Genomic DNA, 15,867 nt, shown 5'->3' on the forward strand with positions numbered 1-15,867 from the left:
CATGAATTTAGACCGTGTCCGTATGTTTACAGACCAAACAGAGAGAGAGAGAGAGAGAGAGAGAGAGAGAGAGAGAGAGAGAGAGAGAGAGAGAGAGAGAGAGAGACAGAGAGAGAGATGATGGTGAGAGAGAGAGAGCGAGAGAGAGAGAGATAATGGCTGGGAGAGGGAATGAGAGTGAGAGAGAGAGAGGAGTCTGAGAGAGAGAGAGAGAAAGAATGGTGGTGAGGAGAGGGGAGGGGGGGGGGGAAGAAATGGAGAGATAGAGAGAGAGAGAGAGAGAATGGATGGTGAGTGAGGGAATGAGAAGAGAGGATAGCGAGAGAGAGAGAGAGAGAGATGGATGGGTGAGAGAAGAGAAAGAGGCTAGAAGAGAGAGAGAGAGAGAGAGAGATGGAAAATTAAAGAATATCCCACTAACAACTCTTTAAGCCTCTCCTCTCTCTTCTCTCTCTCTCTCTCTCTCTCTCTCTCTCTCTCTCTCTCTCATCATTTTTTCCCCCGCCGACCGCAAAGCAAATTCCCCATAACAAACGGTTCAAAATTTTTTTTTTTTTTTTTTTTTCATTTTTTATTTTTATTTTATTTTTTTACCAATGGATCGTATGAAAATAGTGTTGCCTCCCAGTTTTCGGGTTGAATATATGTATATAGAGGTCGCTTTTGTTCCGGGCGCTGGGTGGATTGCATTGAAAGAGAGAGAGAGAGAGAGAGAGAGAGAGAGAGAGAGAGAGAACCACTGCGTGTTTTTTTTCTTGACATATTGTATTTATTGTTCCGTTTATGGTCTGGGGTTTAGTTTTATGTGGGTTCGTAAGCGTAGTTCTGTGGGTGTGTGTGTATGTACATGGACGTGTTTATATATATATATATATATATAGATAAACACATCACAACAGCATACATGAAATCAGCATCCACTCAGAGTGACTACGCAGCCGGAGTCATCCACGCATCATGAATGGTAGTAGTAGTAGTAGTAGTAGTAATAGTGATCTAGTAAACAATGATTCCTGTGAATGAATCTGGAGAAATTATGAAAGGCAGATTTTTTTTTATGAATGGATTATTGTTGTCATAGTTATTACGTTACCGTCGTCTTGCATATTGGGATTTCTTTTTTCGTTAAGGGAAGGGTGAATTGATAGAAATGAACTTGTAGTTAAGTAATAGAATAAGTGGTTACTTAGGAGACGGGCGAGAAATGTTATAAGTATAGAAATGAACTTGTAGTTGAGTAATGGAATAAGTGATTACTTAGGAGACAGTTGAGAAATGTTGTAAGTATAGTACTAATATTTTCAATATAGCAATATATATATATATATATATATATATATATATATATATATATATATATATATATATATAGGTACAACAATCAAACAATTTATTGTGTTTACCCTGCTCGTTTCACTATCATACTATGTTCATAAGACGAGTATTTTATCATTGTTTGTTGACGTACACTCCAGGATCTGTAATCATAAGATTCTGAAGTCGATATTTATACATATTTTCAATAAACAAAGTCATATGTCCCTTTAGAATTCATTAGTTACGATCAGCTTCATCCTCGTATGTACACAATTTGTTATTCTCTATATATACACAAAGTTAGGGCATTTCTAATATAAACAATCTGAAAAGCAACAGCGGCATAGAACAGTTTTTATATATACATAAAAATTCTATTATCTAACTTCTCAGAAGTATTTTTTTTTCATTGTTTATACACAAAGTTGAGTAGCTGTATTACTTGGCGTTTTAAATCATTTTCCTCATTATGCACACTAAGTTATTCCTTGACTTTTGGAGAGCTTTGTTTTCGTCATTGTTTGTATGTACACAAAGTTCAGAAACTTAACATTTAGCAGTTTGAAGTCCGTTTTCCTTTTTTCTATATACACCAAGTCCAACAAGTCTTTATTATATAGCATTTGGAATCCATTTTACCTTGTTTATATATACACAAAGTAAAGCACCTGCATTATTCACACTCCAGACAACTCTCCTCTTTGTATAAACAAAGTTAAACAACTTTATCGCACATTATTTTGGAGTTTATCATCACCACTTGACCGTCAGAGCTCCTTTGTTTTTTTCCTTTTTTCCCTTTATACACAAAGTACCATTTTCCCTTTTCACTCATACACAAAGCGACGGTATCACTGGATTACCTCGAGAAGAGTCTCACAGTTTCTCATCATGGCGACACTAAAATAAAAGAAGAACCACAAGCGAATTGCTTACTCGAATGCTTTATATTTTCAAAGGTTATTTAGAGGCCTAGTCCTATGATTATCCTAGAGATATCCTTCGTACAGAGGTGGAGGAGGAGGAGGAGGAGGGTAAGGGGGAGGGAGGGTCTGCTGCATTTCATCTACTGACGAAGGAGAGGGCGAAGGCTAACACGAAGTAGGTGGGTGGTAGGACCCGGTGTCCTGTGCTGGCTGTGGGGAAGAAGAAAATGTAAACAGTGGTTAGGCTTCAAAAATTATCTTAAAATGTTTTCGGCTTCTCTCAGTGAGGAGGATTGCAACTAATGCTCTTTCTTACAGTCACTACACACTACAAATGCTTCAGTGATTTTATACGAGGCCTTATTTGTTTAATGGCATTTATATTCTTCGTTGTTTTGAGATTAACTGATTGAAACCAAAGTCTCAAATTGGACCAAGAGTTGGATTTGGCCCACTAGGATACTCATGGCCTTGGTCAACACAAGAAATCTCTCTCACTGTCTGAAAAGTAAGGATTTGGCCCATAGGATACACATGGACATGATCAACAAAATAAAAAAAGGAATCCCACTCCTTGTCCACCTTTAAAAAGTAATCTGCTGAATTTTTAAATAGTCATTGACCACAATTGGGTCATTGACCCTACAGGAGATGACCCCTGTAAGGACGTCAGTGCTTATTCAATATACGCTACCTTGACTGACATCTTTGAGCTAAGCAGCCTGCATGCAAATGGCTCCCACGACTTTGACACAAGAGCAGGAGCTGACCTGAGTTCCAGCATGACACAAGAACAGAAGCTGACCTGAGTTCCAGCATGACACAAGAGCAGGAGCTGACCTGAGTTCCAGCACGACACAAGAACAGAAGCTGACCTGAGTTCCAGCATGACACAAGAGCAGGAGCTGACCTGAGTTCCAGCATGACACAAGAGCAGGAGCTGACCTGAGTTCCAGCATGACACAAGAGCAGGAGCTGACCTGAGTTCCAGCATGACACAGGAACAGGAGCTGACCTGAGTTCCAGCATGACACAAGAACAGAAGCTGACCTGAGTTCCAGCTTCCAGGAAACTTTACGACTTTGTTTCCAGGCTGATCCAGAAAGTTTCTACCGGAGATTAGTAGTAGCCCAAGGCGAGACGGAAGTTTGACACTTTTCAATACAGATCCAAGATTCAGACCAGCCAATGGAAGCACCGTGGTTCTCCTTGCTGACAGAAATCAAGCAGAGTCTTCTAATTTGCTAAGTGAATGAGTTTGTGGTTTAATGAAGATTATTAAGATTTAAGAATTGCAACAGTTTAAAACTAGTTGAAAGTAAGACTCAGAAATAAGAATATGTGCTCTGACTTCTACTACATGTTCCCTAAAATGAAACATATTTATATTCATATCATGTATACAAATTGAAAGTGAACATACGAATGGATAAGGTTATAAGAGCAAGTGGAATCTACCGAGACAGAACACCATATGCTTGCTATGTATGGCACGAACGAACGTCAGTCACGGATAACTGGAACACGGAAGGCAACAGGATGTATGCAAAAGCTTTGGAGGGAAGAGAAGAGGAGACTGGTTTGTTGAGCCAACACTCGTGTATGGAAGTGAAGTTTGGATGCTGAATGCCAATGAAGGAGATAGATGGGACAGTGTTTGTAGATATTGTTTGGTTGTGTTGATGGAAAGGAGGTGAAAGAGGTATTGAAATGAGAGAGAGAGAGAGAAGAGAGAGAGAGAGAGAGAGAGAGAGAGAGAGATATGCTTTCACGTACATACACACAAATCTCTCCACCAGTCTCCAATACCTTTCGAATAATTTAAGGGTCCTAAAAAGATCCCCTTCAGAAACATGATCTCGCCTTCTCCTATACAATTATCCCGGTACTTTTGAGCCACAGTCTCTCTCTCTCTCTCTCTCTCTCTCTCTCTCTCTCTCTCTCTATCTCTCGCTTCGAAAGATCGTCTGTGTCTCTACTGAAAATTTTAGTGGTGTTTCTCTCTCTAAGTTTGCCCTGGGAAGTTCATGTGACGTGGTATGCAAATTACAAGGCCTTCTCTCTCTCTCTCTCTCTCTCTCTCTCTCTCTCTCTCTCTCTCTCTCTCTCTCTCTCTCCAGTAGCTTAAGGAATGATGAACGTGATTTTATAAAGAAAAATATTTTGACGTTTCTTCGTTTTTGTAAAAAAATAAATAAAAAAATAGTGGAAATTGATAACTAGAAATATATTTATGCAATGGCCAATGTTTTTCCCTTCGTTTCCCTTCGTTTTTACAAAGGAAAAATGTAAAAATAAAAAAATGATAAAAACGAAAAAAAAAAAAATTTAAACGAACGTACAATTCAAGTCCATTTCCTTAATATTCCTTAAAAATATATTCTGATAATTCATAGATAATTGTTAATTTTCCTTTGTGTTCTGTTCATTCGCCCTTTTAACATGTATGTTCATTCTCCCTAAATAATCGTTATTTTTCCTTAGATATATTCTAATTCTCCGTAAATAATTGTTATTTTTCCTAATCTGTTAATCTCTCTAAGAAGTTCTGTTAATTTTCCCAATATAATTCTGGCAATTTTCCTGAAATAATCGTTAATTTTCACTAATCAGTGAGTGACTCGAAACAGGTGTGATAATGTCCCTAAATAATTCTGCTAATTTTATTTAGATAATTTTTGGTTTTCTCCTAAACAGTTTTCATGGTTTTCCCTAAATAATTCTGATAATTTTCCTTCAGTAATTATTAGTTTGACTCTAAAATCTATTAAGCATCAGTGAATACTTATGATAATTCTCCCTCAGTTATTGTTATAATTCTCTCTAAATGATAATTTTTGTCTAAATAATTTGCTCCATAAATAATTGTTATTTTCCACTGGATAACTTCCCCCTTAAATAATAGTTATTTTCTTCTAAATAACTCCCTTTAAATAATAGTTATTTTTCCCTTGAATAATAACCATTTTCCTCTAAATAATATTCTCATTAAATCATTAATTTCCTGTAAATAATTTGCCCCTTAAATAATTGTCATTTTCTATTATATAATTTTGTTAAATCTCCCCTTAATGTTTCGTAGATAATTCTCGTATATTTTCTTGAATAATTCTGTCAATATTCCCACTCAATAATTGTTAATTCTCCCTTAATAATTGTTAATTTGCCCCCAAACCCGACCATCCAATTTCACTTTATAGCATTTAAAAAAAGATTGAATATTTAATTTAAATCAGGTAATTTTTTCTTATTTAATTTATGTTCTCACAGAACTTGATCTAATAACGTATCAATGATATAATTCCCACATCATTCCTAAAGAATATTCCAAGAATTCCGTCGGATAAAGTTGTGGGGACTGTTAAGCAACTTCTCTATCTAATTCAGGCTCTCTCAAATTCCTCCTATCTAATTCTTCAGATCTAATTCCTGATTCACGGTTCCTTTGTGACTGGACCTGTATTTTAGATCTTAGTGAGAGACATTAAATTGTTTGCATTTCTTTGTTTTTGTAGTCAAGTAAAATATTTTTTTTTATTTATATAGGTTATTTTACTTAAAAAAAGTATTAGGCTTGAAAAGTAAAAATATATATTTTATTTTGGTTTTTTAGGTAAATTTTACTTATAAACGTATTAGGTTTGAAAAACTATATCTATATATATAAATAGATATATAAATTAAGTAATATATATTATATTTATATATATTATTCTAGTATATTATATATATATATATATATATATATATTTGTTTAGTAATATTACTTAGTATTAGGCCTTGAAAGTAAAAATATATATAGGTTTATAAATTTTACTTATAAAAGTAATTAGCTTTGAAAAATAAAAATTATTATATTGTTTGTAGTAATTTACTTAAAAAAAGTATTAGGCTTGAAAAGTAAAAATATACATTTTTTGTTTAGGTAATTTTACTAAAAAAAAGTTAGCTTTGCAAAAGTAAAAATTTATATTTTTTTGTTTAGGTAGTTTCTTAGGGGGGGGGGGGGTAAAATTTTTACAAAAGTATTTAGCTTGAAAACTAAATAAATGCATGTATTTTTTTTACATTCCAGAATGGATTTTTGGCTTTGGTAATTTTTACCAAAATAAAAAATGATTAGGCTTGAAATGCCAGAATTAATCATTTTAACATTAACATGGAGTTTTTAGAATTTATTTAAAATTAACAGTGAGCTTTTAGAATTGATTTTAACATTAACAGGAAGTTTTTAGAATTTATTTTAACAAATAGGGAGTTTCTAGAATTGTTTTTAACGTTAACAGGGAGTTTTTAGATAAATTCTTTGACTGGGTTAGTTTGAGCGATGGGTCAAAATATCTCTCTCTCTCTCTCTTTTATTATATATATATATATATATATATATATATATATATATATATATATATATATATATATATATATATATATATATATATATATGAGATAGACAGAGAATGAGAGAGAGAGAGAGAGAGAGGAGAGAGAGAGATCTGACTGCTTATCCTGCACACAACTCGCGCACACATGCCTAATAGCCTATGTTTATAGCCAGCCACCCCGATGATGACATCATCGACATCATCCAGCGGCGGCTTAATAATATATATATATTAACCCTTCGTCGAAGGCGAAGCGAGCGTGAGGGGACGCGAATCCATTAAGATGATGAAAAAGATGAGGCTCTTGACGGGATGAGCCGAGAGCCTGAGGCGTTTTCCATGGCCACTTTCTGGCTCCTTGGCTCCTCTTAAATGCCTTAGGATGATGTGGGGGTCAGGGGTGGGGGGCAAGGGGGCCGGGAGGGGTGGATAGAGAGGCTAGGCTGTTGCTGCTCAGGATTCCGCGAAACAATTGCTTTCCTTCTTAAGCTGTTTTGTCAGCGTCTTTGTAAGCATCTTTATTGAATGTCTTTGTAGATTCTTAATCTGTCAGTTTAGGCAAATGTCCCGTATTGATTTATGGTAAACGTTTTCCTCAGGAATTTGGTAAGGCAATCGGCAAGTATGTTACCTGCCATTTAGCTTAAATTTATATACCCAGTAATCCAGTGAATCTCTCTCTCTCTCTCTCTCTCTCTCTCTCTCTCTCTCTCTCTCTGCTCAGTTACTGAATTTTGGGCTGACTTTTTTAGTTATAGCAGTCAATTCTGCTCTCTCTCTCTCTCTCTCTCTCTCTCTCTCTCTCTCTCTCTCTCTCTCTCTGTTTCATGAATTTTGGGCTGAATATTTTTAGTTATATATCAGTCAATTCTGCTCTCTCTCTCTCTCTCTCCCTGTTAGCTGAATTTTGGGCTGACTGTTTTTAATTATATCAGTCAATCAGTCAACTCTGCTCTCTCTCTCTCTCTCTCTCTCTCTCTCTCTCTCTCTCTCTCTCTCTCTCAACTGAATCTAAGTACTATAGACAGTTATTACCAATATTTAACCATCAGGTAAAATCTATTCTTAGTAACTGTTTGCACATATTAATCAAATGATTCAACATTCAGTTCGAAAATAAATATTGTCACCATGAATCACTGATAATTTTACCCCACCTCCAAAAAAAAAAGAACGAAACATTATGAATCACTATCTAATTTATGTACCTTTGAACTCAAAAAAGGCCCCCCTCATATTATATGACCTTCGCGAAAATATTGGTAATACATTAATTCATTGTAACGAATGTTTTTTTTTTTTTTTTTTTTCTTTTGCAAAAATGTAATTGATTGAGGTTTGCATTGTTGTTGCATCTGGATTATAGAATTTGGATTCAAGTCCATGAAGGTGTTGCCTTTGTAATGTGAAATTTTTTTTTTTTTTATTTTTATTTTTTATTTTTTGGTAATTAAGAAATTGCCAACAACATGTATTATTATGAAGATGAATGTTGAGATCACTGGTGTGATATAGTAATAGTATACAAACATACACACACAAACATACACTTGTATACATATGTACTGTGCACACACACACGCACACACACACACACACACACATATATATATATATATTTATATATATATTCTTATTTCTGTATATTATTTATATTTAATTTTATATATATGTGTGTCTGTACATATGTATATACTTACATACATACACACACTTACAATAGACAGTAACGACCACTTTGGAAAAGGGCGCTTTCCTCATTACGGGGGGCCAGTGTTTTAATTCCAGTCTTGCTAATTAAGTGGAGGTGAGACATAATGTGTAAAATATTGCCTTTTCACCCACCAGCCAGCTGGTTCCTGGTTTTGGGGAGGGGCCAGGGAGGGGGGTTAGGCAAGGGGGTATCGGTAATTTTGGGGCATTGGCACCCCTGCTCCCTGGGTCTATATACTAATTTAAGGTGAGGGATAGAAATATCCCTCTTAGACTGGTGTGTCTGTGTGTGTGTGTGTTTATTTCAGTAGATGTGCATATTTTTTTTGTCCCATGGTGAAACGTCATGGGCCGGGTGTATTTTTTATTTGTGAGTTTATTTGGGGATGGGGTCCATTGTGTATAGGTTGTTTCATACGTAGTATGTTTATACACAAAGTAGCATATATACACAAATTTATGTGCAATTATATATCATATATATATGTATAAATAAATAAAAAGAAAAAATATATGAAATAAATATATTATTTCATATCTTCTCTTGGAGTTATAAAATTACTCTATATCTTTCTGTTGGTGATATAAAATTATTTTCTCTTTCTCAGGGTGTCATGAAATTATTTTATAGCTTCTCTTGGAGCTATAAAATTATTATATATTATCTCTTCATAAAATGTTCTTCACAACATTCTCCTGTCTCGAGATACTGTTATCAATGTGTTTAGAAAAATCATTCGGATTTTTCTGTTGGCAAAAATCATTTTAACATTTTCGAAGAAAAATTCTTTTTAAATTTTTGTATTTTAAACGTTTTTGATGCTTGGTTGTTTAATTTTTATTTTGTTATTTTTTTTTAGCAATAAGGCCATTGGTCAGTTGAATAGCATTGTTGTATCTGTTTTTAATGTTTATGCTATTGTTGACACTCACACACATGCACACTATATAAATATATATATATATATATATATATATATAGTATATATATATATACTATATATATATATATATATATATATATATATATATATATATCATATATATATTATTATGTTTAATAAGGCTCAAGAACAACTTATTATTTGTGGGTTTTAAAATGATTCCCTAGCAACTCTCTCTCTCTCTCTCTCGTCTCTCTCGTCTCTCGTTCAATCTCTCTTCTCTCTCGCTCTCTCTCTCTCTATATATATATATATATATATATATATATATATATATATATATATATATATATATATATACACATATATATATATATTTATATATATATATATATATATATATATATATATATATATATAATCAACAATGACAGAGCCACACCTGTCCGCTTGATTCCTGCAACACCTGTTGATTGATCACCGCTCGCACGAGTAATCACACCTTCCAGGATTAATAGTCTTCTGTTTTGTCTCCTAATAAGGACGCTTTAATCATTGCAATGTGCGAGGAATTAATTTCCTGATGGGTTGTCTGTTGGAGGTTGTTGTAGGTTCAGGTTTTGGTTATTTGTGTTTAAGTAATATATATATATATATAGTATATATATAATATATATATATATATAATATATATATATATATATATATATATATATATATATATATTATATATATATATATATATAAGTATTGGTTGCTTTCTTAGCAGGCAGATATGTATATTGTGATAATTTCTTTCATAATTCTTGCACTTGGATCCAAAGGCTTTGTAGTGGCAAGCAGTGTCCACAGTACCTATATATATATATATATATATATATATATATATATATATATATATATATATATATATATATATATATATATATATATATATATATATATATATATATATATATATACTTACATACATCAATTCAGTCATGCATATAGCCCAACTGAATTTTGAAGAGAGAGAGAGAGAGAGAGAGAGAGAGAGAGAGAGAGAGAGAGAGAGAGAGAGAGAGAGATTTTGTGAAAATACATTGGGAAGATGAAGGCATTGGGTCTCCTGAGTTGTAAGTTTATTGGGAGAATAATATAGGTTATTTAAAATTCCACAGGTGACATGATCTCGTAGAGAGAATAGTATAGTATTGTGTAGGGGTGACTCAAAGGTAGTTGAGAGTCAGTGCTGTAAAGAGAAGGAATCTGGATGAGGGACCTCTCAAAATTGAAAGTTTGTCTCTTGAGTTAATTTACCAAAAGGACGTTAAAAACAATGTTTCTTCTGTGGACTTTCAAATGACTATGGACTGATTCACTACCGAACTTCAAAGCAATTTGTTTGTCTTTTGTTTTGAGCAAAACGATCCTTAAGAATCCAACAACCAGGTCGAAACAGTATGTCAGCCAAGGACTTCAAGACAGCCGCCCCATTTTCCATGAAAAATGCGTTGCCTAATTAAAAATATAGCGAAGTTTCACACTTTTTCAGTTTCCCAAGACTTCACAACCGGTCCTCGATTACAACCAGCCCAATCCCTTCGCAGGATCTTAGGGATACACACAGATACAAACCTTGGAAAGATCTCTCCCTTGCTCTGAAGGTTTCGTGAGCCGATTAAGCATCCTCCAGCTGTTTTCCATGACCTCAGAACCGGTCCTCGATCACAACTAGCCTAATCCTTCGAAGGATGCTAAAGATACACACAGATACAAACCTTGAAAGGATCTCTCCCTTGCTCTGAAGGTTTCGTGAGCGGATTAAGCATCCTCCAGCTGTTTCCCAAGACCTCAGAATCGGTCCTCGATGACCACCAAGCCAATCCTTCGAAGGATGCTAAGGATACACACAGATACAAACCTTGGAAGGATCTCTCCCTTGCTCTGAAGGTTTCGTGAGCGGATTAAGCATCCTCCTACTGTTTCCCAAGACCTCAGAACCGGTCCTCGATTACAACTAGCCTAATCCTTCGAAGGATGCTAAGGATACACACAGATACAAACCTTGGAAAGATCTCTCCCATGCCCTGAAGGTTTCGGGTATCGTGGGGTGGTGGGCCATCCGCCTTTCGTTGATCTCCGCCACGCACTTGACCCTGAGGAGGCCGCGGACGAAATGGTGAGGGCGAGCGACGAACATGAGACGGGAGAACTGCGTGACGAGGCCGTCCTTGGCCACGTACAAGGGCTCCTTCATCACCAGCTCTCGTGGGGCCTGTAGGGTTACGAAGGGCGAGGTCAAAGGTGAAAGGTTGTGCCTCGGTTTGGTCACGACTTGTTGGTGCGTTTGGTTTAATTCTGAGGGTTTGAAATTGGTCAGTTCGATTCCAAGCCTTTGGAACGAGGACCTTCAAAGTTATGTCAAAGGACTTACTTCGCTAATGACTTTAAAAGTTTCATGAGAGGACTCACTTATCCAATGACTAAAAATGTTTTTACAGAGGACTCACTTATCCAATGACTTTGAAAAGTATTAATTAAGGATTCACTTATCCAATGACTAAAAAGTTTCATAAGAGGACTCACTTATTCATTGACTAAAAAAAAGTTTCATAAATGGACTCACTTATACAATGACTTCAAAAACTCTCAACTGAGGACTCACTTATCCAAAGACTTTGAAAAGTATAAATTGAGGACTCATTTATCCAAGGACTTTTAAAAAGTTTCCTGCAAGGACTCACTTATCCAAGGATTTAAAAAGACTCCATTTAAGGACATTTTAACTTGAAGATCCTTCTTCAAAGGACTTGACTAAAGCCTTACACATCCTAGGACTTGTAGGACTCTCCATGTAAGACCATTTTAACTCAAGGATCCTGCTAAAGAGGATTTTTAACTAAACACTTACACATCCTAGGACCTTGTAACCCCAAATAGCAGCATCCTCATTGAAGGACTCACCGGCCTGTCGTTTATCCTCCAGGAGAGGAAGGTCGCCGGCCTTGAAGGACTCGAGGTGCACAGGAGGTCAACTGTCTCGTTGACCTTGTACTTCTCCTTCCCTCCTGTGATGACTGGGCCTGCAGTAGGAGGCTCTGTTGGGGGTACAGTGAAGGATTCATCTTGAGGATTCAGCTCCTGGAGGAGATTTTTGGATCAAAGAGGGTCTGAATTGACGGATGAATAATAGGTCATTGGGAGGTCAGATGGATGAATTGGGTCAAAGGGTGGATGAATTGACAGGGATGAATAATAGGTCATTGGGAGGTCAGATGGATGAATGTGAATGAATTGACGAATGAAAGGGCATAAATGTCACTTAAGATTAACGATTAAAATGTGAGTAAATATATATCTTCAATCACAATAGAAACTGATAATTTGCATTGTATCAGTAATTATAACAGGAATAACTGTGATACATATTGATAGGATTAGATTATGAATCTCTCAGTAAGAGAGAGAGAGAGAGAGAGAGAGAGAGAGAGAGAACTGAATTTATGCCAAAGGTCTCAAGGGTAAATGTATAAGATTGCCAAACTGTTGAGAGAGGAGAGAGAGAGAGAGAGAGAGAGAGAGAGAGAGAGAGAGAGAGAGAGAGAGAGCGATGAATCTTTCATGCACTAGCAATCACATCTTCGTGCATAAAATATGAACGTATTTCCCCCCTCAATTGATTGATAGAAGGAATCTTTCAAAGTCATAAAAATCTTTTGATAGTTTCTCTCAGTTTTTTCCCCCATTTCAGAATATTTTTTTTTTATTTTCTATTTTTTTACATATTCGGTATGGCGACAATTTTTTCATGGGTTTCACCAGCTTTGGGTATTTCTTCCTACTTGGTTTTTGGCAGAAGGGAAGAGAAAAACAATGTTTAAAATGGCTGAGGGACAATTGTTTTTTTCTCTCTCTCTTTCTCTCTTTATTTCCCAGCATTGTGGGGGTTGACCCACAAAATGAAAGGACACACCCACCTGTATAGGGGACAGCTGATGTTTCCACTTTTTTTTCTTATGTTTATAGATAGGAAGGAGAAGAATGGATTTTTACTCCAAATTGACCCAAATTGAAGGGATAAACCCACCCCTATAGAATAATGGGGGCCAAATTTCACTTTTTTAGTTTTTTCCCAAACTTTGACAACTTCTCCCGACTTTTTTTTTTACCAGAGGAGATGGAAAAACAAATGGATTTTGACTTCCAAATGAAATGTTTGGTGGGGTGGCTTAACCCTAAAATGAAAACGCCCCCTTAGAGGGGTTAGGTGGGCCAGCTGAATTTTTGGGAAAGCAGAGGCAAATATTTTCTTTCTGAGTTTTCCAAAGCTTTTGCAGTTTCTCCCCAACTTTAACTTTCCCAGTGAAGACTGGAAAACAGAGTGAAGTTTAACACCAAGATGAAACGACACATACAAAGGGTGCTATAGGTGGGCCAGATGAATTATTAGGAAAACGGTCAAATAAAAGAATGACATATCCCTTCTTTCCCAAGATTTTACAGCTTCTCCCTATGTTTACATTTCCTGTCAGGACTGAAATAAGGGGGAAAACAGAGAATCCCATAGACCAGGTAGGGACTTCATATCCTCACCCACGACCAAAAGACTTCCAGTTCCTATGACTGTGTTGAATTCGGGTCCTTCTGCTGAAACCTCGCACCTGTACTGCCCGGAGGTGTTGAAGTCGACCTCCTTCAGGACAACGCGGTTGGGCTGGAGAGACTCTTGCTGGAAGGAAGAAGGACTATTATTATTGTGAGTAGGATACTTCCTTCAGGACCACAGGAGAGGAAGGATTATCATTTTTCTGAGTAGGATGCCTCCTCCTTCAGGTAGGGTTGGCCTGGAGAGGATCTTCCTGGTAGGATGGAGAAGAAGGATTATTATTACAATAATTAGTAGGATGTCCCCTTCAGGACCATAGGATTTTCAGCTGGAGGGAGAGTCCTCCCAGAAGGAAGAAAGGAACAGGAAGGATTATAATTGTTTTAGTAGGATGCATCCTTCAGGACCACAGGAGAAGAAGGATTAGTATTTTTCTTAGTAGGATACTTCCTTCAGAACCATAGGATTGTTATGTTTTCATTTTTGAAAGTTAATATAGATATGTTACAATATAGTTTATGATAATAAAGGAATAATTTATAATTATTGTATATTAATTTTTATGCAAAATCACTGCGGAATTTATCAGAATGTAAAATATTCATTTCGTGTGATTAATAATTAATCAGTTTTTATTGGTCAGTGATTTTATTAATCCATTTTAAAATTTTATTTTTAATTGTTTTGATTGAGTACTTTTGTAATTTTCTCTTTTTTCTGATAAACAACAACAACAACAACAACAACAACAACAGCAACAACAACAACAATAATAATAATAATAATAATAATAATAATAATAATAATAATAATAATAATACGAACCCTATTATACCTCTGTTACCCCAACCACTGACCTATGTACCTGACATCCAGTCGACTGAGGTGAGCCACAGACAAAATGAAGTAGGATTTGGGGAGTGAAGCCTCACCCCAGAAGTGTTTCTGTAAATAATTAGTGTTTTTTTGTAGTTTCTTGTTATTGGTTGAATCAAATAAATGTTTGTAAGTCGTTGAAAATGTTTAGATAATGTTCTGAACGTTTGGAAGTCTTCTTCTAAATGTTTAGATATGTTCTAAACGTTTAAAACGTTTTGGAAGTCTCCTTCTAAACGTTGATAGTTGTTCTAAACGTTTGGAATTCTTCTTCTAATCGTTTAGATGTTATGAACGTTAGGAAGTCTCCTTTAAAAATTTAAATAATGTTCTAAACGTTTAAAAGTCTTCTTATAAACGTTTAAAACGTTTTCTAAAGATTTGGAAGTCTTCTGGCAAACGTTTAAAGTTCTAAACGTTTGGAATCCTTCTTCAAATCGTTTAGATGTTATGAATGTTTGGAAGTCTCCTTCTAAGCATTTAAATAATGGTCTAAACGTTTAAAAGTCTTCTTATAAACGTTTAAAGCGTTTGGAAGTCTCCTGCTAAACGTTTGAATAATGCTCTAAACGTTTAAAAGTCTTCTTCTAAACGATTTATTAACGTTTGGAAGTCTCCTGCTAAACGTTTAAAGTTATAAACGTTTGGAAGTGTTCTAACCGTTTAGATGTCTTGAACGTTTGGAAATCTCCTAAAAGATTAAATAATGTTCTAAACGTTTAAAAGTCTTTTTTCTAAAAATTTAAAACGTTTTCTCAACGTCAAACGTAGTCATACGTTCGCCGAAACATTTTCCTTGTCCGGCGAAGAGAGAGAGAAAAAAAAAGCAAAAAAGATTTTCTGTTTGTTTTGTGAATATTTCAAGATATCCCCTCTCCCTATGACTCGTTGGTCGTGAGTCAGTGACTCTCAGTGACTCTCAGTGACTCTCAGTGACTCTGCGACTCAGTCAAGGCTGACTGAAGTTGTAGGCGAGGGACTTTGAGTCAACTTAAGTCAACTTAAGGAGGCTAAACTTCAAGTCGTGATAGAGTTTTTCTTATTATTATTTTTAATCTTGACTATATGGCAAATATTTACTTAAGGCCTTTTCTCCTTAATTACTTTTTGTATGGGAGAGAGAGAGAGAGAGAGAGAGAGAGAGAGAGAGAGAGAGAGATGAGTACTGAGAGAAATTG

At 35.5% G+C, this 15,867-nt stretch overlaps 1 protein-coding gene across 1 annotated transcript in view; it reads right to left on the bottom strand.

Annotated features, from left to right (window-relative positions):
* Positions 1–1,401: 1,401 nt before the first annotated feature.
* LOC135205355 (cell adhesion molecule 3-like) overlaps positions 1,402–15,867 on the bottom strand; it is a 269,454-nt gene continuing 254,988 nt past the window's right edge. The window contains exons 4-7 of the mRNA XM_064235844.1: positions 13,801–13,936; positions 12,172–12,305; positions 11,272–11,482; positions 1,402–2,453 (exon numbers count right to left, since the gene is read on the bottom strand). Of these exons, the coding sequence (XP_064091914.1) occupies positions 2,380–2,453; positions 11,272–11,482; positions 12,172–12,305; positions 13,801–13,936 (555 nt within the window). The 3' untranslated portion in view covers positions 1,402–2,379. The remainder of the gene's footprint in view (positions 2,454–11,271; positions 11,483–12,171; positions 12,306–13,800; positions 13,937–15,867) is intronic.

Source organism: Macrobrachium nipponense, chromosome 49, assembly GCF_015104395.2.
Source record: "Macrobrachium nipponense isolate FS-2020 chromosome 49, ASM1510439v2, whole genome shotgun sequence".
In the NCBI taxonomy this organism is placed as follows: Eukaryota; Metazoa; Arthropoda; class Malacostraca; order Decapoda; family Palaemonidae; genus Macrobrachium; species Macrobrachium nipponense.